At 49.6% G+C, this 24,383-nt stretch overlaps 1 protein-coding gene across 2 annotated transcripts; it reads left to right on the top strand.

Moving 5' to 3' along the window:
• The first annotated feature begins 632 nt into the window (after positions 1-632).
• Positions 633-20,888, top strand: NANS (N-acetylneuraminate synthase). 2 transcript variants are annotated; one of them, XM_087419427.1, is made up of 6 exons: positions 633-814; positions 4,812-4,991; positions 13,596-13,695; positions 14,504-14,658; positions 18,181-18,447; positions 20,656-20,888. In XM_087419427.1, exons 1-6 carry the CDS (start codon positions 683-685, stop codon positions 20,863-20,865), a joined length of 1,044 nt encoding a protein of 347 aa, XP_087275553.1. In that variant the 5' UTR covers positions 633-682; the 3' UTR covers positions 20,866-20,888. The 2 variants fall into 2 exon arrangements, with proteins under 2 accessions (XP_087275553.1, XP_004423294.1); XM_004423237.3 differs by having other exon boundaries at positions 635-814; positions 4,812-5,027.
• The last annotated feature ends 3,495 nt before the right edge of the window (positions 20,889-24,383 follow it).

Below are 24,383 nucleotides of genomic sequence, written 5' to 3'. Positions count from 1 at the left end.
CTCAGGCTTTCTGGATGGCTTTGGACAAGCCAGGGGTACTTTTTGTACCTGTTGCCTCTCATATACTAGGAACGGCTACCACTTGTTGAAAGCTTACTATAGGCCAAGGACTGTGATCAGGGTTTTCTATACATCATCTCACAAGCCTCATGAGGTGGGTTCTATATAATTTTCCCGTTTCAGGGAAAAAGGAAAAGAACATTCAGAAAGACTAACGTATTCACGATCAAGAGCTGGTTAGTGGCAGGGCCTAGGCTCGAACCAGCTCTGTAATTCTTACTCCAGAGTCCGTTTTCTCCATTACACCGTAGGACACGCTCTCCCCATGCCCTTGGGAGTTAGACCTAGACCACGCCCTGCAAAGGCAGCCGTCAGCCTCCAGGGGAAAGTTTGCGCAGGAACCCCGCGACGGGCAGAACCCACCCTTCCCTGAACCCCCGAGGCGCGCCTGGCTTCCTCGTCCTGCCGCCCCGCCCTTCTAGCGGGCGGGCCCACCCCCTGCCCCGATTGGCTGCCGTGAGCGAGGCGGGGCGCGGAGATTGGCTGCGCGGCGGCGGCGGGCTGACGTGGCGGGGCCGGCGTGTGGGCCCCGCTGGGCTGCCCACCCAACTGCTCCGAGGCGGCGGCGGCGGCGGCGGCCGGACAACGTGGGCGGAGTGGCAGCGGAGCGGGAGCCGCCACCATGCCGCTGGAGCTGGAACTGTGTCCCGGGCGCTGGGTGGGCGGGCAGCACCCGTGCTTCATCATTGCCGAGATCGGCCAGAACCACCAGGGCGACCTGGAGGTGGCCAAGCGCATGATCCGCACGGCCAAGGTGAGCGGAGAGCGCGAGAGGAGAGGGGCGCCGGCCGGGGGCGTGGCGGGGCCCGGGAGGGGGCGTGGCCTTTGGTGGGCTTGGCCGCGGGTAGCTGGGACTACCCTTCTCTGCCTCGCTGTGCCCTGCGTCAGGCCTGGCGTCCTGCTTGGTGGGTCCGTTTCTGAATTTTTGGAATCCTCTTCTTCATCCCTCGGCCACCCTCCTGACCTGTCTGCATTACTGCAGTTGTTTCCTGACCCGACCTCTCTCCCCCCGCTTCTGGTGGCAGAATGATCTTTCTGAAACACGGATTTAATCAGGTCGCACCCTTGCTTGACGCCTTCAGTGGCTCTCAGCTGCCCATGGGTGGAGTCGAAACCCTTTAACTTAGCCTTCAAGACCTTGATGACCTGGCCCCTTCCTGCCTATCATTTTTCATCTCTGACATCTTCTAGCGACATTGAATTACTTCCAGGAATTTCTAGAAGTTCCTGGAAGTTGCTGTGGTCTCTCTTACCTGCCATTCCTGTGTTTAGAATATGAAATGGTTAAAATGCCAGGACTCTGGGTTCAATTCCTGAGTCCACCACTTGCCAGCTGTGTGATCGTGGGCTAGTGACTTAACCTCTGCGAGCTTCCGTGTCCTCATTTGAAAACCAGGCTTGATAGTAATAGCACTTAACTCAGAGTTGTAAGGATCACATAAGATAACTCGTGTACAGCTCTTAGTGCAGTACTCGGCAGATAGGACTCAATAAAAGTTAGCTGTTAGTGATATGATGTTTATGAATATTCGTGCTCCCTCTCCTCTTGGTAAATTTCTACTCCTGTTCAGGTCTCCTTGGATGCTTTCTCCAACTCCTTCCCCCAAATGCTGAACTCCTATCATTGTTCCCATCGAACTGCGTTGTCATTGTCTGTTTAAGCTTCACTCTTTCTCTGTTAGACTGTGAGCCCCCCTGAAGGGAAGGCGGGGGACTGTCCTGTTCATTGTGACCCCAGACCGCAGCATAAAGTCTGCACTGTGATTCCTTGGTTTAGAGAGAGCTCACTCACATTTTCCGTTCCAGTGCTGTTCCCTGAATTTCATCATTCCTGATTAGGTTTATTTTACTCTTTCAGGACTAATTCTGCTTTTATGGAAGCCTACTGAATCATAAAAATACTTTTTTAAAGAGTAACTGTTTTTGCCTGCTTACTCTATCAGATACTGGGCAAAGTGCTCTAAATGCACCGTCTCATTTATTCTAACACCACCACAATGGGGTAGATGCTGTCGGTTTCATTTTAAAGGCTCAGAGAAGATAAGTGACTTGCCCAAGGGCACACAGCTAGTGAATAATGGATTTCAGAGCCTTGCTTCTAGCCCCAGGACTCCAGCTTTTGTGCTGTAACATTGTTTTCTAGGGGGAAGTTCCTGCTCCTACTTTAGAGAACAACCTGTTTTTCTAAGGAGTGACCTCTGACTGCTGAAGTTGTAAAAATACCTAGAGATATGAGAGCCATGGAAACAAAGAAAAATTGGTTTTTTTTCTCTCCTTCTCTTTTAATATTGAAGGCTAGTTCTCCAAGGGGACGAGAATGAAGAGGTTGAGGCTGTGTTATAGTAGAAGGAGCCCTGGGCTGGAGTCAAGATATCATTTACCAGCTGAATAATCTTGGGCAGGTGACTTTTCCTCTCTGGGCTTCAGTTTTACTTGTCTTACAATATGTATGTGTTTTTGCTTTTAAATTCAAAGCAGTGGAATTTTTTGAAATCCTTATATTTTAAGATTTTTTTTTTGTCTTAGTTGCTAAATGGAGTCATATTTGCGAGTTAGTTACCCAGAGTGTGTTATGTACAAGCTGGCTTGCTCTGTTTGCAGTATTAAAAGTTGTTTGTTCAATTATTTTTATTTTATTATATTTATATGATATATATAAAATATAAATGTATTATAGAGACTTGCTAATTGAATATACTTTTAACTTTCAAATTTTGATGCAAATGGGACATCATGCCTTGGCTTATCCTGGAGTTCTGCTTGTTTTTTTGCCAATAGAGAAGCAATAAAACCTTGAACAAAGAAACCTTCAGCATTATAGTAAAACAGGGATAGTGATTGTGTTTTCTGAACCTAGAGTTCACCATAGCATTAATCAGATAAAGAAATCACTCATTTTTAAGAAAGAAGCTGAGAAAAGAGGAGGATGCTGTTCTCCTCCCTGTGTGACTCTTGTCATGTGGAATGTAGTCCACCTTTATCTGACCTCTGCTACTTCACTTTTATCATCTCCTGTAGAGGGAAGTTTCGCCCAGATGGAGACAAGCTTTTTAACCTTTTGAGGATAAGTCTGCTTCTTGAGATAGAAGTGAGAAGTCAAGGGAGCCAGGAGCCACAGTCTGTGAAGACTTCCTCGTTCGCTTGCTGGGGGCCTGAGTGTGGCAGGGATCCAGGTTCTAGTCATGGGCCAGGACACACGTGTTCTGCAGCCTTTAGGAAGTGATCTGGCTGGCTCTGCCAGAGACTCACTGTGCCACTTTGGTCAGGTCACTCTGGGCCTTGGGATCTTCATCTAGACAATGAGAACTCTGTTTCCCAAGGTCACTTTCAGTTCTGCTATTCCTTTCAAGCATCAAGTCCTGACCATGCCATCTTGTGATTTTTCCAGGAGTGGGAGCAGCGCCCTCAGCACAGACATCTCTGGAGCTAAGAGGGTTCAACAGCATGAATACCTCTGTGTCTAAAGACTTTAGAGAGTTTTCCTTAATCTTTCTGTTGAGTGGTTTTTAAAAACAGTTTTGAGAGATTGGAGGCTGACTGGCAATAGAACTATAGTCAGACAACCCAGCTTTTATGTTATAGCTTCCGTTCAGTAAGGCTGGGGCATTTCTAAGTTTTGTTTGTTTGCTTTTTACCCCAGAATCTCTTGTTCAAACAAGATGCCATGCAGAAAAGCACAAGTGCAAATCAGCTAAAAGCAGAGTTGTTCCTTTGTTTCCCGCCCCCATAAGGGGCTCCTTAGAACAATTACATGTCTTGAAGCTAGCCCAAATGGCTGTTTGTATAAATGGAGAAACTGAGCCTGATACTGAGCCACTTAATCTTAAATCCGTGTGCCCGATGCACAGTAAGCCAATCACTGAGACACTAGTGCTTGGAGGTAGAGGAAGGAGTATTCTAATTGGCAAAAAATTAGAAGGCCAGAGGATAGGTTCTCTCAAATCTGCCTTAATGAAAGAAGAAAGCAGGGGGTCTTTATAGAGCTAAGGGGCTTGGGAGGAGGAGTTTCAGAGAAACAAAGGGGGAAGTCCATGTTTCTCTCAGTCCAGATAAGCCCTTAGGCAACCATACTTCTGGGCGGCAGCGGCAGCTGGAGGCTGGTTATCTGGTCCTAACTTTCTTAAAGGCATTCTTTTTCTTCTCCAAGACAAGCTCATAAATCCTTGTGACCCTTGAGTCACCTCTCAGGTTAAACAAGAAAACAGCAAATTAACAAATTTATAATGATGCATGGATTAACTTCTTTTCATCTGTGTCTGTGTTGGGAACAAGGTTGAAGGGTAACCATGTTCTTATTGAATATTTATAGTAACCCTCGGGTACCCGGCTTCAAGTCCAGAGACAGGAAGTGACTTATCCAGGAGTGAGGATCAGAGTTAAGCCAGAATCTGACTTTCTCTCCTGAAGTCTGGTCCAGTGCTCATTTTACTATCCTCTGTTGAGTTACATACCTTAAAATCTTCCTTAATGGTTTGATTAATTATTTTTAATATTACAATGCAAAACAAAGCAAAAAATGCCCTTTTTTTCCTTTGCATTTTAAGAGGGAGAAACAGAGGGGAACCCCTATTCCCGACCTCTTCTTTCTTTGAGAATTTCTTGCTTCTCCTCTTCTTCTTTGGGGGTTCTTAATGCCTCTGTCAGTCGACATTGTTTGAAAGTTAATGATGTCATAGTGGTTGTCCCGATGTCTCTCTTCTCTCTGAGTATCCACGACAGGTCCTTGAAAGGAGCCCTCATGTGTGTTGCAGGAGTGTGGGGCTGATTGTGCCAAATTCCAGAAGAGTGAGCTGGAATACAAGTTCAATCGGAAGGCCTTGGAGCGGCCGTACACTTCGAAGCATTCCTGGGGGAAGACTTACGGGGAGCACAAGCGGCACCTGGAATTCAGCCACGCCCAGTACAGGGAGCTGCAGAGATATGCCGAGGAGGTGGGCATCTTCTTCACTGCCTCAGGCATGGATGAGGTGAGCCATCTGCCACTCTGTCATTGGCCGCCTTAGCAGACCCAGGGGACAGCAGGCAGCCTAGTGGCTTTTGGCCTAGAGCCAGCTCCAGGCCTTGCTCACTTGAGCCTTCTTTGTGCTTTCTGGACCTGGAGTTCCCCAGAGTGTTAACCAGATAGATGCCCAGCCAGACGGGAGGCCGGGGGAGCGGAGGCCCAGTGAGAGTTTGTGGGAAGAGGACCACAGTTTTTAAAACAAGTTGCTTCTGGGAGTAGGGGGCAGCCACACTGGAATCCCCGAGTCCCTCAAGTGTGTGGGAGACCTCCATTGGGCCAGTTTTCCGCCAGTGGAAAGTGGCCTGAACTGGGAGTCAGGAGACCTCAGTTCTGACGGGAGCCTGTCCCTTGTTGAGTGGCCTTGGCGATTTGGATGGGGTGGCATTGGGTGGGGACGCATTGGCGTCATCCAGAGGGAGTGGCACACAGGATGGCTATGCTGACATCCTGGAAGAGTCCAGCTGGTGCCGGGTCTCGGGTCCCATCTGCTCTGTGCCCTGCCTCCTCAAGATTCCTTCATGTGCTCTTTTTTTGAATGTAAAAAAATTTTAATTGTAAAAATAATATAATATCACAAAAAGTTTAGAAAACAGGAAAAGGGGAAAAATTGACCCGTAATCTCTGTGTGGCAGCTCTTTTTATATATTTCCTCCTGAAGTCTTTTTATGTGCATATTTTATTGCCTGGTTGTTATATTTGTGAATATTTAGTTCCTTGCCCACTTTTCCCAGTTAAATTTATACCACAAGCTTTTACCCACATCTATGCTTAAAGTTTTTTTTTTTTTTTTTTGTGAGGAAGATCAGCCCTGTGCTAACATCTGCCAATCCTCCTCTCTTTGTGCTGAGGAAGATTGGCCCTGGGCTAACATCCGTGCCCATCTTCCTCTAGTTTATATGGGATGCCACCACAGCATGGCTTGCCAAGCAGTGCTTCGGTGCGCGCCCAGGATCCAAACCGGCGAACCCCGGGCCGCCGCAGCAGAGCGCGCGCACTTAACCGTTTGCGCCACCGGGCCGGCCCCGATGCTTAAAGTTTTTAATAGCAATGTAGTGTTTTTTTTGAGGATTTATAACATACCTAACCATTTCTCTACTTTTGAACAGGAAGGTTACTTTTAGTTTTTTGTGCTTATAATAATGCTGAGATGAACATCTTTTTACCATGTTTTGAGTTGTTTCCTTAGGATGGCTTTGCAGGAGTGGATTATTTGATCAAACCTAAGAGCATTTTTATGGCACTTGAAACACTTGGGATTCTTTTAGTCAACCAGAATATCTGAAGCCGAGCCCAGTCCATTCTCTTGGCCTCCGACCCTTTGTGCCACTGTTCCAACCCCAAAATACGTCTGTAAATTGAGTCAAAAGAAACATAAGTCTAGCCCAGGCCATTAGTAGTTTCAAAAAGGGGGGAGGCAGAGAATCTAGGCCTCTGGGAACCAGGCTTCAGTTCTGTAGCCCAGATTCATTCCTTAATTCACAGCTTTCATAAGCATGACATTCTTCAGATCAACTGTGCATTTAGCAATCATAATTTCCTACTTTTGAATTATACGTTATAGTTTACAAAGTATCTTCACGTACAGTAATATATTTTGTCCCTACTTTGCCCATTTTACAGATGAAGAAATGGAGGCGCAGAAGGGCAGGACGTTTGTCACACAGCTAGGAAATGGGTCTTGGAGGCAGATCTGATGCCTGGTGCAGGGTGCATTCTGTGGTCCCTCAGCTGCCGCCTGGGCATCAATCCAGGTGTGTGTGGCTTCCCAGAGCTCAGCAGAGCCTCTGGGCTTCCCCCGTGCACTTCACCCTTGATATTGGTGGCAGGAGAGTTTCTGGGCCCAAGAGCTGCCCCGGGAACAAGGGGACAGATTTTTTAGGAAAACCACCTTAAAGAGATTGCATAGAGATGTTGCTGGTCTTCAGCTAATGAAAATGCTGAGTCAGGGCCTCACTGCATCCAGTTCCAAATCTGAGATCTGGGTTTGCACAGAGTCACTAGGAACTGGTGACACATCTGTCTGCATTTCAGAAAGGAGTGGGTAAGTCACGGATGTGTCAACAGAACCGACAGTGAGACTTTTCAGGAACAGAGCCATGCTTCTCACAGCCTGGGGAGTTTCCGAGCTTGTGTTTGGTGTCCCCTAAAGAAATAGGATTGTTTTTTAACAGACAAATCAGAACGTTTTGCCTCCGGTTAAATATTGTTCTTTCAAAGTGCTGGTCACTTGGAGGACAGCAGGATGGAGTTCAAATTTCTTGGCCTAGGAGCCGAGCCCCCTGGACCGGGGCATTTTTCTGATCCTAGCTGAAATAAACAGTGCTCCCCCAGGGAAGTCTTCCTGTGCCTCTGCTTGGTTCAGCCCTGTGTTCTGCTGGTGCTCTCTCCTTCTGTCATTACGAGTTAACTCTCCCTCCTCCCCACCAGCCTGTTAGCCCCACAGCATCCCTAGTGCTGGGAGATATTTGTTGAATGAATAAATAAATGAGAGCCAAACCAAAGAGAGGATTAGTGGCTCTTATCAGATCCTTAAGGGATCTGTCAATCCAGCAAGGTTAAGGAGGAAAGAATGTGGGCTTTGGGATCTGAAAGACTTGGGTATTGTTTCTGGTTCTGCCATTAACTAGCTGAGTGATCAAGAATAAGAATCTTTAACATTTCTCAAGTGTTTATCATGTACCAAGGTCTTTACTAGGTTTTTTGTTTTTTTGTGACGAAGATCAAGCCCTGAGCTAACATCCATGCCAATCCTCCTCTTTTTGCCGAGGAAGACTGGCTCTGAGCTAACATCTAATTGCCAATCCTCCTCCTTTTTTCTCCCCAAAGCCCCAGTAGATAGTTGTATGTCATAGTTGCACATCTTTCTAGTTGCTGTATGTGGGACGCCGCCTCAGCATGGCCTGACAAGTGGTGCGTTGGTGCGCGCCCGGGATCCGAACCCCGGGCTGCCAGTAGCGGAGCGCGTGCACTTAACTGCTGAGCCATGGGGCCAGCCCCTTTATTAGGTATTTTAAAGATATCAACTCATTTACTCCTCTTAACAACCCCTTGAGATAGAACAATTATTATCCCCATTTTCTAGATGAGGAAACTGAAGCACAGAGGGTGTCAATAGCTGTTGATCAGCAGAGGCTGATGCCAACCCGCTGATGAGGCAGAGTGCAGAGTCTGCCCTCTAGACGACACCCTTCTTGCATCTCTCTGGGCCTGTTTCCTCATAGGCAAAGGGCAAGGGGGTGAATTAAAAATGGCCAGCATGCAGGCTTGTCCTGTGGAGCAAGAGAGACCATATATGTAAAGAACACTTCCCGAGGCAGGGAGTTCTGTAAGAACATTTTTATGGCTGCGTGTTCACACCACGAACGTGGATCCTGGCCCAGGGTTGGTCTGTAGTACGTGCTTAGTTAGTACCTTGATGGAAGGAAGGCCACACCCAGGAAATGACACATTTTCATTCCGTGCTTGTTTCATGTACCATGGGCTCAGAACTTTTTGGGATTTCTCTTTGGCACCTGCCTCTAGGACTCAGGCAGTTGGTGACAGCCAAATCCTTGTCCTTAGAGGGCAGGTTTGGGTTCAGGAAACTACTAATTGTTCTTGTGCCAAATGTGAATAGACTTAAAAAAATTCCTGGGTGAAACTTTTGATCTGACTTAGTAACGACACAGATTCGTTTTTGCAGGACCCGTAAACAGGCTCTGGAGAAAATTTCCAAGGAAGAGTACAAACGTATTTTGGATCCCTCGTATTGTCTTTGGAATAAGCATACAGCCTTTCCCAGAGTAATTACTTTGAGCAGTTCTCTCACTTGGAGGACTAAGTCCCAACCTGTTGGTTAAAAATAATTCATCTCAGTAGTTGAGTTATCTACCCATCTTCCACCCCTGAACATAGTTTTCCTAAAATCTGACCATAGCTAGTATTGCGTCCAAAGGAAGGAGAAATGGAAGAAATGTCACTTGGGAATTTCACTGCACTGGCAACTGAAAACAACAGTAACAAACCGAAATAACAAAAGATAAACAGACCAAAGAGTATGGCAGCCGTTCTCAAGGTGTGGTCCAGGATCCCCTGGGGATTCATGAGACTTTTCGGGAGGGCCAGGAGGTCAAAACTGTTTTCCTAATGATACTCAATTGTCATTTGCCTTTTTCACTGTCATTCTCTCACAAGCGTGTAGTGGAGTTTCCCAGAGGCTGTGTGGTGACATCGTTCCTCTGGCAGGGGCTAATGAAAGGCGTGCTGTGTGTGTTTTTTTTAAAATAACAGCTTCATTGGCATGCCATACAACTCACCTAATTAAAGTATATTAGTTCAATGGTTTTTAATATATTCACAGAGTTGGGTGACCATCACCACATTGAATTTTAGAACATTTTTATCACCCCTCCCCGCAAATAATAAATAGACGTGCTTATTATGTGGCCCACCAATTGTCATTTGGTAATTTATGCCAAAAGAAATGACAACTTACGGCGGCCCCGTGGCTTAGCGGTTAGGTGCGCGGCCTCCGCTGCTGGCAGCGGGGGTTCGGATCCCAGGCGCGCACCGACGCACCGCTTCTCCCGCCATGCTGAGGCCGCGTCCCACGTACAGCGACCGGAAGGATGTGCAGCTATGGCATACAACTATCTACTGGGGCTTTGGGGGAAAAAATACATAAATAAAATTAAAAAAAAAAAAGAAATGACAACTTAGATTCACATAAAAACTTATATGGGTCTATAACGACTTTATTCACAGTAGCCCCAAACTAGAACAACCCAACATGCTCTGTTCCCTTTTGTGTGTGAACAAGCTGCCGCCCCAGGGCTCTCCCGGCTCTGACGTCCTGAGTCAGCGCAGGACCAGAGAGGTCACTCCGGTGACTTACAGCCGCAGTGAGGACTTTCCTTCTCAGTCCGTGTTTGCAGGCACCGAGCTCCAGGACGCGGACTCTGGAGAGAGGGCGCCTCCGTGCACCTGTGAGGCTGCTTAGGAGAAGCCGCTTCTTCAGGTGGTTGGCTCCGAGGTGGCGTGGGGTGAGAAGCAGGAGCAGCTGGGAGATGGAGAGGAGCCTGGGTGTTGGCGGTCAGTCAGGGGCTGCCTCTCGGCCCGGAGCACGTGCTCTGCACCGCTCTCTCCGAGCTCAGGTCCCCGCGCTGACGCTCCCTGTGTGGGCTCGGGCTCGTCGCGTAGCCTCCTTGAGCCGCAGGTGCCCCGTCTGTAAAAACAGGATAACAGAGGTGCCCACCCCGCAGGGCTGCGGGCAGGACTCGGTGAGGTGAGCCTGTGGGGGCGAGGGCCGGCGACATCCGCCTCCGCCGGAGGACAGCCGTGCTGTGACTTGGAGCTCTGGAGTTTTTCTGCCTCACACCGTGTGGGCAGGAGGCTCTGTGCTAGGAACGCCACTCGTTCCCCGCCGGTCTCCTGCCTGACCCCGGCCCAGGCGCGGAGGGAAGGGCTTTCTCAGGAGTCTTGACGGAGTTCCTTCGCTGTGCCGGCTGGCCAGGTGGCTCTGCTGAGCCAGCGTGCCCTGTCTGTGCGGCCGTTGGAGGTGGGTCGGGCCCCTGTTCCGTGTTTACCCCCCTGACTTCCGTGTGGACGCGGGCGTTTACTGAGTGCCGCTTTCCTCCCCGCCCTGTGCTGAGGAAAGGTTAAGGCGGGCCAAGGGCTCTACCAGGGACCTGGTCAGAAGCGGCAGGGAGGCCCGTGGACCTCGGCTGACAGGAGCGGGGTGCCTTCGGTCCAAATGGAGAGGACCGCAGAGGAAGCCTGCGGAGCCAGGACCGTAGAGGCGGCCCCCGAGGACGTGCTGCCCTCGCGCACAAATGGCCCGTCCTGGGGAGCTGCCCTCCCTCCGCCTGCGCTCTTCCTCTCGGCCTTCGCGTCGCCTCCCCGGCCAGCCTGCCCAGGTCTGGTGCACTCTGACGGCCCCCGGCCGAGGGCAGGCCCCGCCTTTCCGCTCCGTGCTGCCCCCATCATTCCTCACCCTGGGCCGCTCTCCAGCACCCCCTGTGTGCCCCAGCTCATCACCGTGGGCTGCTTTTCCTTTCCTGCAGGAGCTAAGGAAGGGGCAGTGGAGAACTCCCGGCCCCTCTCTCGTGTTACCCGGTAGACCAGCGGGCCCCAGAGTCTCACAGGACACGACATGGACAGGGCTTCTGTGGGCGCACGTCGTTGGTCCTCTTCAGTTCTTTAATTTAAAGCCCCTCCCCGCAAATAAACAAGGGTTGTGAGTTGAATACGTTTGGGAAACGCTGAGGCAAAACAGCTAGACAAATGTATTTACTGGGCCCCTCGAAGGGGGACCTCTGGCAGCACAGCGCTTCACCCAGACCAGTTTGCTTTTCTTTCTGTGTGTATTTAACCCAGGCTGGTGCCCAGGGACGGCCATCCTCCGTCGAGTTCCTTTCAGACAGACTGGAAGAGGCTTTGTGCTATGGGGTGGAAGGAGAAGTTGGCTGCATTGGACCCCTAGATGGAAAGAGGACAGACAGCACAGTGGGCGGGGCTAGGGGAAGCCAAGGAGTCCATGGAGAGGAGGCCACCAGCGCTGACGCAGCCTTAGGGGCCCTGCGCGTGGCGGTACGGCCTCAGCCGGGAAGGCTAGCGTCTGCCCATTTTGCAGTTGGCACCCTTTGCAGATTAATCCACAGTGGCAGTTTTCTAAGTGGCCACGAGGTGGGGCTGGTTCCCTAGGAGGGTCCCTTTTTTCCTCGTTTGAAAATTGTAGAACTTCATGACAATTTTACAGCCTCCATAGGTAAGCTTTTGTGAGGTGTTTTTCTGCATTTGGCCCCTCCTTGGCCCTGCTTACCTGCACCTCTCCCGAGTGGGCTCCTCCATCTCCTTATGCCCGTGGGTGCTCTTTCATCGTGAGCGGCTCTCACAGGTGAGCAGTCTATAGAGGTAAACTTAGCGTAGGGTTTCCCCTCTTGAAATAGAAAACACTTTCTTCATCTGCCAGATAGGGGAGAAGGGTGGGAAAATTGGACTTTGTTCAATAAACATATTAAAAACGAATGCTTGTCACTTCCAGCTTAGGGCTGGTTCACAGTACAAGAGACACATAAATGGGAGAGAGAGTGAGAGAGAAAAATATGGAAGGGAGAAGGGAGATGAGGAGGAAATAGAGCGGAGGGGAGGAGGCAGCGAGAACCACACCAGAGCGGGCTTTGCACACTTGGGGGTGAGTGGCGCTCGGCAGTGCTGGACAGTGTCTCTCGGACCGAGGGGGTTGCGATCTGCCTTTGAACCGTTCAGTGGCTGGTTGACCCATCTGTGTGGCTCTCCAGCGGCTCCCACCTGTACACTATTAGAGGGTTTACACATGAGGAACCGTCTTCTCTGAGTGCAGCCACAGTGATGGGAGTAGCTCATCGCCTGCTGGGAAGATGGATGGAAGCTCAGGCAGCAGTGGGTTGACTTAAAGAGCCTGCAGGCAGAATGACCTTCTCACACACCCCGCTGCCCTGTGGATTTTCGGGCATGGTGACCTAGTTCCTTGCTCCTCAGAGTGTGATTCATGGAGTGGCAGCAGCAGCATTACCCAGGAAGTTACTAGAAGAGCAGACTCAGGCTCCACCCTAGACCAACACAGTCGGAATTTGCATTTCATTTTAGTGAGACCCCTGGGAGAGTCGTGTGCTGGCATCACAGTATGAGAAGCGCTGACCGAGCTCATCAAGTCTTCCAGACTTACCTCTGAAACGCAGGCGGTATTTTAGGATAGGTAGAACTTAGAGATTTGGAAACATTCAAGACAGTGATTCTCCCCCACTTCTGATTTTCAACTTCAATTAAAAAAATAGTAATAAAAGGTAGTTTTGGGGGTTCTTGTAATTTGACAGCAACCTGAGATTTTACTCTTTAAAGTTGTGGTTTCCTGATTCCTCCAGCAAGCGTTTGCTGACACTCACCAGTTTCCTGCGTCTTATTGATGAATCCCAAATACGGATGGCCAAGGGCCCTAGAGAGGTAACCTCAAGCTGTGATGGGTCAGTAACAGTGACTGAGGTTCGTTTTTACTGTGGGCGGCATGGTTTGAGGTCCCAAAGGACTTGGGTTTGATGGGCCCTGCCAGCTGTGGATCAGTGTGTCAGAGCTGGGCTGTAAAACGCTCCATTTTCCCCACTTTTGGCAAGGATTGAAATGGCTTCTCCCCCGGCTCTTTGGTCCGAGTAAAGGGGAAGGCCTTTGAGGGACGTTCACTTTCTCACTGCCTGGCTTCCTGGGTCAAGACTAGGTCATGACCCTTTCGCGTTTGTTCACTGGGCCCTGGGCCCCTGGGGAAGGGAGGGTCTGGCCAGGGCTCTGATGCTTTTCTGGATTCTCTAGCCCGCACAGCCAGCAATGTTTGTTGGACAAATGGATGGGTGGATGTGAATGAAAGAATGTTTAAATTGAATGAAATGACTGATAACAAATCTTTGCCTGCTTTCAAGTTGTTGAGAGACTCCCTCTTGCTGGATAAGAGGAAGGCTCGTGGTCTGTCTTGAGGACAGTGATTTTGAACAATGGTGAAAAAGAGCTTCTTCTTTGATTTCTGTAGATGGCGGTTGAGTTTCTGCATGAACTGAATGTTCCGTTTTTCAAAGTTGGATCTGGGGACACTAACAATTTTCCTTATCTGGAAAAGACGGCCAAAAAAGGTGAGTGTTGAATTTTGTCACACAGTCCAAGGGAGGCCAAACTTGCATGTTTTTTTAGTAACAACCCATTAAAGGAGTCTCCTGAAGACAGACTTTTCAATCAGTGTATACTTCCACTTTTTCATGTGCTGACTTGAAAGAAATTAAGGATAAGAGTTTTTATAAGAATTTTTTTAATTAAAAAATTATTTTTAATTTATAAGAAAGTATTTATACAAAATTGCGGATATGACAGTATATATAAAACTTCTTAGAGAAAGCTGTGACTTTGAGAAATATTCTGTAGGTATGTTATAATATGTAACCTTGCACATTACAGTTTGTAAAGTGGTTTTATAGCATGAGTAATCTCATTTGATCCTCAGAACAACCCTGGGACTGAAGCGGGTCGTGGTTATGATGCTTTATAGTTGTTTCATAGACAAGGCATCTGAGACCGCGCAGCTCTGGCCTCACACTCACCCCTGCTCTTGAATTTGGGGCAGTGCTCGCTGCACCACACTGTGCAGCCTCCTAATCCAATGAGATATTCATCTTTCTCTGAAGAGTGTGAAATTCCTCTGCCTCCTTAATTCAGTTCACTTTGCTAAATGATAATGTTGTGGGGGCGAGGGGAGTCTACATTTCCTGTGGTTGAGGGCAGGACCCCACAAAGCTCCCCTCTGTTTCCCCACCATGGCGGCCACAGTGTTAAAGAGATGTTTGTGGAGTTCAGTTGAATGCTGAGACCAACAGTTGGGGTGTGCTGGAGGGAGAGTGAGAACCCCTAAAAAGAAAGTGATGGTGGTGTTGGTGTCGGATCACTCAGGCCGCCCGATGGTGATCTCCAGCGGGATGCAGTCGATGGACACCATGAAGCAAGTCTATCAGATCGTGAAGCCCATCAACCCCAACTTCTGCTTCCTCCAGTGCACCAGCGCCTACCCGCTCCTGCCCGAGGACGTCAACCTTCGCGTCATCCCGGTGAGCAGGAGGGAGGGCCGTTGTCCTAGGGGGCACTGCAAGATGGCTTTTCTTGGGCCATTTACTGTGGGGAAGATGTAGCCTGTTTTATAGCCAAAATTCTAACCAACCATGACATGCTTCGTGATTTGAACATCTTTTGACAGTCTTGCTGTTACAGAATCAAACTGGAACCAACTGTGCAGTTAAGGAGGCAGATACATTCTAAAGAGGGTGATTATAAATTTTCTTGAAACCAATCTTAATTTTGCCAATTGTAAAATTTAAGGTGGAGTCCTTATAATTGTCTCTATATATTTTCTTTACCCATGTGTGTTGGCCATTAGAGGTCCCTCTTCTGTGAATTGCTGGCTCATATCCTTTCTTAGTGCATTGTGTGTTTGTTTTTTTGTAGTAAAGTATACATATACATAAGATTTACCATTTTAACCATTTTTTGGTGTCCAGTTCAGTGGCATTAAGTACGTTCACATTATTGTGCTACCATCACCATCATCCATTTCCACAACTTTTTCATCTTCCCAAACTGAAACTCTGAACCCATTAAACACTAACTGCCCATTCCCTCCTCCCCAGTCCCTGGCAGCCACCGTTCCACTTTCTGTTTCTATGAATTCGACTGCTCTAGTTACCTCATATAAGGGTAATCCTACAATATGTGTCCTTTGTGTCTGTCTTATTTCACTTAGCATAATGTCCTCAGGGTTCATCCATGTTGTAGCATGTGTCAGCGTTTCCTTCCTTTCTAAGGCTGAATAATATTCCGTTGTGTGTGTATACTGTGTCTTCTTTATCCATTCATCCATTGAAGGACATTTGGGATGGTTCCACCTTTTGGCTATTGTGAACAGTGCTGATAGAAACACTGGTGTACAAATATCTGTTTGTTTCTCTTCATTTTGAGTTGTAGAAGACCTTGAAATTTCTGGTTTTTTCTACTTTATGTTATTTGCCGGCTCTGTTATTTTCTACCTATAATCCTCAGCATCCCTGGGGCTCAAACTGCTTACAGTGTCAGCCTTGAGGGAGCTTTCTCTCTCTGGCTTTGTCTACTCCAACTCAGTCATTTTCCAGATGGTGAAGTCCAGTCCCAAAGGAAGGAGGACGGACTTGCCTGAGATCTCACAGCAGCTTGTGGCAAAGCTCGGATAGAATCCTTGTCTCCTGTTGTTTCGGGCCGTCTCCCTCAGTTTCTCCTCGTAGCACCTGAAACGTAACTTAATTAGAAATATGTATATATGTAATTATCATACAAAACATTATAGTAATATTAGTGGGATTCTAAATATATTTACACACATGTAATCCTGATATTGCCATTAGCCAGTTTTCCTTTGTATTTTCCTTTCAGTACAGTATTTGACATTCTGGGTTTTTTCCATGCGTGTGTAAGCTTTTGTACATGTTGCTACATAGTCATCATATTTAACTTTAAAAAAAAAAAACAAAAACCTTTTTTGAAAACTGACACTGCTATCTTTTTACCTAAACTTTCTGTTCCTCTCAGTTGATAGTCTTTTCTCCATTTCTAGCTCATCTCTAAATCATGTTATTTTTAAAATTTAAACATGATTTTTTAAAAAACTCAAACAGCTCTAAGATATATAACGTAGAAAGTGAGCCTCCTGTCGCCCCCACAGAGATCACCAGAATCCCCACTCAGTGCTTGCGACTCCGGGCATCACCCCTGATTTGCCCTCTGTGTGCCGTGGTCCCCCTCCCTCCCATCCTCGCCCCGGGAGCAGTCCTGTCCTCTCTCCACACCAGGGCGCAGCATGAGTTCGCTCGCCAGCCCCCACATTGCAGCAGCTAGAATTCTGGACCCAGCAGCCTGCGCTCCTTCGTCCATCACACACCCTCACGCCTGGTTTTCAAGGCCTTTCCACTCACGTCCCAATCTTTCATTAACCCCCTTTGGGTCTTTCTGCTGTACTTGAGCTCTCTGTCACCCTCACTGACAAGCCTCACTGACTTGGAATGTCTTTTGTTGTGTTCAGTGAATTATAGATAACGATTAATTACTTATTTAGCATTTCCACCAAAGGACTGTTGTGAGATTGGCCCGTGTATATAATTGATGGTATTTGTGCATATAGCACACCTGCCTTCAGCAGCTTAGCCTAATTAAATGTGATGGATGCTTGCTTGCTTTTTTTTTTTTTTTTGAGGAAGATTGGCCCTGCGCTAACATCTGTTGCCAATCTTCCTCTTTTTCTTTTTCTCCCCAAAGCCCCAGGACATAGTTGTAGAGTTGTAGCTCTTCTAAATGTGGGATGCTGCCTCAGCATGGCTTGATGAGTGGTGAGTAGGTCCACGCCCGGGATCCAAACCTGTGAACCCCAGGCCGCCGAAGTGGAATGCACAAACTTAACCGCTATGCCACTGGGCTGGCCCCTTCTTAAACAAGGATCTTTTCTTTTCTTTTTTTCTTTTTTCTTTTTTTTTTGTGAGGAAGACTAGCCCTAAGCTAACATCTGTTGCCAATCTTCCTCTTTCTGCTGAGGAAGATTTGGCCCTGAGCTAACATCTGCGCCCACCTTCCTCTATTTTTTTTATATATGGGATGCCACCACAGTCTGGCTTCATGAGCGGTGTGTAGACAGATGCTTTCTGAATGAGTTTAGGCATTCGGTTCTGGTTCTGTTGTCATTCCTGGTGATTTGCACAGTGTGAATCATTCTTGAAATGCATTCTCGCGGGCCGGCCCTGTGGCGTAGTGGTTAAGTGCTGGTGCTCTGTTGCTGGCGGCCTGGGTTTGGATCCTGGGTGCACACCGGCACACCGCTTGTCAGGCCATACTGTGGCAGCATCCCACATAAAAGTGGAGGAAGATGGGCATGGATGTTAGCTCAGGGCTGGTCTTCCTCAGCAAAAAGAGAGGAGGATTGGCATGGATGTTAGCTCGGGGCTGATCTCCTCACAAAAAAAAAAAAAAAAACAAGAAAGAAAAATAAATTTGGGGGCTGGCCCATGGCTTAGTGGTTAAGTGCATGCGCTCTGCTACTGGCGGCCCGGGTTTGGATCCCGGGTGCGCACCGACGCACCGCTTCTCCGGCCATGCTGGGGCGGCGTCCCACATACAGCAACTGGAAGGATGTGCAAGTATGACATACAACTATGTACTGGGGCTTTGGGGAGAAAAAGAGAAAAAAAAAAGGAGGAGGATTGGCAATAGATGTTAGCTCAGGGCCGGTCTTCAGCAAAAAGAGGAGGATTAGCATGGATGTTAGCTCAGGGCTGATCTTCCTCACAAAAAAAAAAAAAAAAGAAATGCATTCTCGATAACGGAAGCTATTATTTTTGAGCTTTTACAGTGTGCCGAGTGCTTTTCACACACTTACAGCAGCCCTCGACCAGTACTGTTACTGTCCCCCGGGAGGAGAGGCCCAGAGAGCCTCAGTATCTTGCCCGTAGTTGCACAGAGTCAGCAGCTAAATGGGACTCCAACCCAGATCTGCCTGACGGGAATGTATGTGTAAAGCACCACAAGATTTAGCCTTTTTTTCTTTTTCTCTTTTAAAGGAATATCAGAAGCTCTTTCCTGACATTCCCATCGGGTATTCTGGGCATGAAACAGGCATAGCGATCTCTGTGGCCGCGGTGGCTCTGGGGGCCAAGGTGTTGGAGCGTCACATAACTTTGGACAAGACCTGGAAGGGGAGCGACCACTCGGCCTCGTTGGAGCCTGGCGAGCTGGCCGAGCTGGTGCGGTCTGTGCGCCTGGTGGAGAGGGCCATGGGCTCCCCGACGAAGCAGCTGCTGCCCTGTGAGATGGCCTGCAACGAGAAGGTGGGTTTGCCCGCCCTGCGGGGCGCCACTGTTCTGAGGGGGCCGCGTTGGGCTTGGCTGCCAGGTGGAATCAGTACCAGCCCTGCCTGAGCCCAGGCTGGTGGGACGACGGAGGGATGTCGCCCCAACCCTGAGTCTCCCCGGGCTCATCTTAGCAGCGGGAGGAACGCGTTGCTCAGGGGAACTTCCGAGGTTTCTCTGGCCACGTCAGGTCATATTCGAGTTTCCCACTGGGTCTCTGAAGCCTGTGGCCCCCAGTGCTCTAGACTCAGGAGATGTGGGGGCAGGGGTGTCGGGGACCTCGTGAAGCCCCCGGGTGGGTCAAGTCTGGGGTCGCCTGGATTAGGTAAGCCCTGGGAAACATTCAGGTGTAGGGGCCCGTGAGGCATGAGAGAAAGGCCTGTGGTATGTCAAGGCGTCCCTCAGTGGGGGAGGCACCAGATGGATGGGGCAGTGGGTTGTCGCAGGGGGTCGGTGGGTGGACGGGTGGGGCAGCGGGTTGTCGCAGGGGGTCGGTGGGTGGACGAGTGGGGCAGCGGGTTGTCGCAGGGGGTCGGTGGGTGGACGGGTGGGGCAGCAGGTTGTCGCAGGGGGTCGGTGGGTGGACGGGTGGAGCAGCGGGTTGTCACAGGGGGTCGGTGGGTGGATGGCTGGGGCAGCGGGTTGTCGCAGAGGGGTCAGTGGGTGGACGGATGGGGCAGCGGGTTGTCGCGCGGGGTCGGTGGGGGTGATGCAGCTATCCCCTCAGGAGCAGTTTGAGCTTCAGACTGAGGGGACGGTGAGGCCAAGGACGCTGCCTGGCACACTGACCGTCTGGGCCTCTGGGAAGCTTTGGACTAGACCTGCCTTGGCCTCTGAGTCACAGAGCAGGCATCCTGGGGCGGCCAGGAGTGCAGACACTCCTCACCTGCTGCAGGCTGTCTGGGTCGAGGCAGAGATCAAATGGCAGGCATGTGTGGGGAGTGTTGTCATCTTTTATTCTAGTGAGGCCTGCTTGCTTCCTCAAATTCAATGTGCATATGCACTGGGAAATTAAGATAGTAGTAAAAAGAAACAACTACCTCATAGAGGAAAAGGGGAGAGACTTGTACCAGAAACCGGGATGAGAGCTCAGTAGTTGGTTCTGAGCCTCCTGGCTCCCTGAGCAGACGGTGAAACACAACAGGATGCATAAGCTGATAACCAGCTTCTGTCCTGGCGCTAAATTCCAGAACTGGCTCCTTGGCCCTTCCGTGAGGATGTAGAGCCACATAGCATCATTTGTTTAACAGCATTTATGGACGAGACACGGAAACGCTGGTCCTGAGCTTCAGGTGTCCTTCGTTCCCTCGCCTGTCCTGTCTGCCCCTTCCTGGAGGCCCCTCTGCGGTCCTCTGAATAGCACTCACGCTCACTGTCTTGGGACCCCTCCACATTCCTAGTTTGCCAAGCAGGTGGCAGTTAGGTTTGTGTCCCTCGAGAGCAGTGGGCCAGGAGTCAGGGATCCCAGGTTCTCACCCCAACTCCTTGCAACTTTGGCCAAGACACCTGCCCTCTGGGCCTCAGTTTGCCCAAGTTTATTTTTTTTTTTTTAAATAATTTTATTTATTTATTTTTCCCCCAAAGCCCCAGTAGATAGCTGTATGTCATAGTTGCACATCCTTCTAGTTGCTGTATGTGGGACACGGCCTCAGCATGGCCGGAGAAGCGGTGTGTCGGTGCGCGCCCAGGATCGGAACCCGGGCCGCCAGCAGCGGAGCACGCGCACCCAACTGCTAAGCTATGGGGCCAGCCCTGCCCAAGTTTAAAATGAGGTATTGAACTAGATGATGACAAAAGTAATCATGATTTTCATTTATCGGGAGCATTCTATGTTCCAGGTAGATTACATATATTATCGCGAATCTTATAGTCATCTGACAAGATAGAGGCACAGTTATTTCTCATTTTACAGAGAAACAGCCACAACTGTACCCAGCTGTCTGGGATTTGGACCTGGCTGTTTGGCTATGTAACCCGAGCCCTTCCTTTGGCAACTTTATTGTCTCTGAGTTTACCCCACACTGGCCGAGGCCCTGCATTGTGTGCAAGATACTGTTCTCAGCACCCAGGGGGGAAGGTCCCTGCTCCCAAGGTGTCTTGTGAAGAGTGATCAAGGACCTGGGGTAAAAGGCAGCGTGCACTAGTTATTTCTGGGAGGCTGGCACTGAGTCTTAATTTTCTCCACAGCTGGGCAAGTCTGTGGTGGCCAAAGTGAAAATTCCAGAAGGTACCATTCTGACACTGGACATGCTCACCGTGAAGGTGGGTGAGCCCAAAGGCTACCCTCCTGAAGACATCTTTAGCCTGGTAGGCAAGAAAGTCCTAGTCACTATTGAAGAAGACGACACCATCATGGAAGAATCAGTGGAAAATCATGGCAAAAAAGTCAAGTGTTAAAAAATAAAGTGCTGTTCTCTGAATTCGGAGCACCTTCTGGTACAGTCAGGTGCGTCGGGGTGAGGCGGGGCCGGAGTGCTGCTCTCCAGAGACCTGGCTTTCATCCACTTCCCCCAGACAACAGACATTTGGGGCAGGCCCTGTGTCAGGCCCGTTGGAGGGATACAGAGAGCAAATATGGTGTCTCTGCTTCAGCCGGGCCAGCCCAGAGGGGAGCTGGACTCAAAGGCAGATGGTCACCCTCCAGGGACTACGCGGATGCAAGAGGGGTGAGCACTGGCCGGGTGGGTCCTCTCCTGTAGGCCTTCATTCTTCCTGCCTGCAAAGCCAACCCAAATGACCCGAAATCTCCCTTGCTTCCAGGACTCCAGGTGCCCTCCTTCGCCCCTGCCCTCATCCCCTGCCCGCCCTGGGGCTCTTTGTCCAGTTAGCGATATAGCGATTACCCGGCAATAGAGAAGGGTTTGGTTAAAGGGTTTTGCAGGCAGAGAAACGCCCAAAGCGCTCATATCTCTGTCAGCAGAGGGAAAAGGCATTCATTCTTTCTTCCAACAAATATGGAGGGCCGACAGCGTGCCAGGCCCTGTTTTAGGTCCCAGAGATACAGCAGTGAACAGCCCAAATCCCTTCTTCATGCAACTCCCACGCAGATGGGGACAGATGCACAATAAACCGTGAGCGCAGGGAGTGACTCACAGTGTGTTAGAAGGCGGTATGTGCAATGGGGGAGAAACAGCCGCGTCAGGGAGACGGGGAGTGTGGGGCTTGGTGTATTTGCAGCTTGTGGCGACTTTTAAATATGGTGATGATGCTGAAACCAGCCCTTCCTTAATCCACAATGAAATTACAAACCCCGCTAACAAAAGAGATTCTCACTGTTTTACCGCCTGAACAGCAGCATGAACCTTTCAGAGATTCCTTGTCATATTCCCCTTGTTCTTTTGAACCAATACTGAGATTAATGATTCTTTTCTAATGTATTTTCAAATTCTTAATCTTTGTTCATATTTATTTGATCTTGTTTACTCTGACTTGTCTGAGTCTCTTTTCAAATGCGTAAATTAGCCTTTTGAAGTTTCTTTACTTTTGAGTATAGGGCCTCCCTCTCCTGTGGATCCCCAAACAGTTTCTGGAAAGGCACTCGTGTTTGTATGTGTGGGTAGGGTGGTGTGGGATGGGAATCCTGGGTTGTACTCATGTGAGAGAGAAAGAGAACCCGTAAAATTGACGTGCTGAGAACTGAAGTGTGACGGTATCAATTTCTGGCTGGTATTTACTCCTCATTTCTCCCTATAAACATATCTTGGGTAGACAATCAAAACTTCTGACTCCATGGCCTTTTCTCTGCAGCAGCAGGGCAGGTGACATTTAAGCAGATATCTGAGACCTTCTACAAGAAGAGACGTAGTATGGTGGTAGAGGGATGTGCTCCGGGGCCTGGACACAGCACGTGAGTCTGGAAGGGACGGGGGCAGGGCCTGGCCTGGCTCTAGCTGAGAATCTGCAGTGGGTGGTTCCAGCATGGAATCAGTCAGTTGCCGCCAGGCCTGTCAGACTGGATGTTAGGAGGGCCCAGGCTGCTCTGTACACCTCAGCTGGATGTCTCAAGAGGGCAGGAATCAGTGAGGCGCAGGGCTGGAAGAGCCACTGAGGTCACGGGTCTAACCTCTGTCTTCTGTGTAGAGGACTGTGTGATGTGTTGGAGAGAACTGTGAAGGAGGGCCAGTGTCTAGAACATGCTTCCCACCAGGGCATGCAGAGAGGATGACAGCCTGTGTGACAGGCGTGATCACCCATGGGGCTGCCTGCACCGGTAGCCACTGGCCACCTCATGCTGGCCGGGCTGCCCGAGGGCTGGAGGCTCCATATCCAGGCACAGTGCTGGCCCATTCAGGCTGGGAATCTCAGGTCTAGAAGACATGAGCGCCTGCCAGGTAAGGGGCAGTACGGGGCCCACCGTGAGGCAGCAGGTGTCCCTGTCCGAGTTCACGGCCTGTCCGGCACAGGGACTTCCACAAACAGCACCCTGCGTGTGTGAATTGCTGATGCTGATGAAAAATAACCAATAACCATTCTATAGATGGAAGAGAGAGAGGTGAGTTTTACTTGAGCCAAATTGAAGATTATAACCTGGGAAGACAGTTTCCACAAAGGAAGAAAGCATTCTGGAGAAACATGGTTTTCAATATAGTCTTAAACCTTTTTAGAACAAAGAACATATATTAAACACACCCAGGATACGTATTCATCCAAGTTTCAAAGAGGTACTGAGTTCCAAATTAGCAGGTCAACAGGGCCCTGATGTCGGGAAAGGGACTAACACAGGTGTTACCGATAGGGTGGAGGAGGGCAAGTATGCCTTCTTTTTTTTTTTTTTTTAAGGATTTTATTTATTTTATTTTTCCCCCCAAAGCCCCAGTGGATAGTTGTGTGTCGTAGCTGCACATCCTTCTAGTTGCTGTATGTGGGACTCGGCCTCAGGATGAACGGAGAAGTGGTGCCTCGATGCGCACCCGGGATCCGAACCCGGGCCACCAGCATCGCAGCGCGCGCACTTAACCACCAAGCCACAGGGCCGGCCCAGCAAGTATGCCTTCTTAAGAGCGCATTCTTGTATGGTTAAAGCAGGTGTACGGTGTGTGTGATGGGCCCTAAGTCAGGTTTCTTTAGTTCATGCTGAATCAGTTTTGAACCAGAAGTTACCCCACATACCTCAATATGTGAAAATCTCTTGTCGCTGAGAGGTTTTCCAGGAGTCATGGGAGCCATGGGAGTGGGGATGGGAGAGGAGGTGTGGCCAGGGAAGGCCTCCTGGAGGAGGTGGCACTTTAGTTCAGCCTTGCAGGTTGACAGGTGACTGAGGCAGGCATCATGGGATTTGGGGCCTAGGCTTGGGGAGTGCCCAGAGTGTCCAGAGACTAGCAGGTAATGGTGTGGCAGGGAATGGCCACAGGGAGAGGAAGGGTTTTGGAAGGTGGTGAGGAAGGAAGCAAGGGCTTAAAAGTCTGCTGAGTTTGGACTTTGTTCTATAGGCAACGGGGAGCCATGCAAGGCTTCTGAGCAGGACATAGTGGACTCAGCCCTGGGCCCCCACCCATGCTTACTCCTCCTTGTATGCAGCCTGGCTTCCTGGGCAGGCTGTCCCCTCCTCCTCGTACAGACTCCTGCCCACCAGTCCCTGGCTGTGCAGGGCCACCTCTGTGTGTCCTCTGCTAGGCTGTGCCTCCACTAGGCTGACATCACTGTCCCCTGCTCCTTGACAAAGTGGAACTGCAGAAATGAAGAGACGATGCAGTAGGCAAGGGAGGGTCCCTGAAATCTCTGAAAGTTAGTAGGGGACCATAAGCGGCTTCAGTGTTGCTCAAGGATGATCACAAAGATGCCAAAAGCTACATAATAGGAACAGTGGGGAGGCAGGGTTTGTTTCCACATAAGCAAGACCGTAGTGAGTGATCTTGAGAAGTAGTGAACTCCCCATCACTGGAGATAGTCAATCGGGGACCAGCCAACTACCACAA

Source organism: Ceratotherium simum, chromosome 29 (genome assembly GCF_057802395.1).
Source record: "Ceratotherium simum simum isolate JZ-2026a chromosome 29, ASM5780239v1, whole genome shotgun sequence".
Classification (NCBI taxonomy): Eukaryota; Metazoa; Chordata; class Mammalia; order Perissodactyla; family Rhinocerotidae; genus Ceratotherium; species Ceratotherium simum.
Note: the sequence above shows the minus strand (reverse complement) of the source record. Positions and strands in the feature narration are given on the sequence as shown.

Coding starts and splice junctions, on each gene's coding strand:
- NANS (XM_004423237.3), top strand. CDS start 683: ATGCCGCTGGAGCTGGAACTGTGTCCCGGGCGCTGGGTGGGCGGGCAG. Junction 815..4,811: donor GCATGATCCGCACGGCCAAG/GTGAGCGGAGAG, acceptor TGTGTGTTGCAG/GAGTGTGGGGCTGATTGTGC. Junction 14,659..18,180: donor TCAACCTTCGCGTCATCCCG/GTGAGCAGGAGG, acceptor TCTCTTTTAAAG/GAATATCAGAAGCTCTTTCC.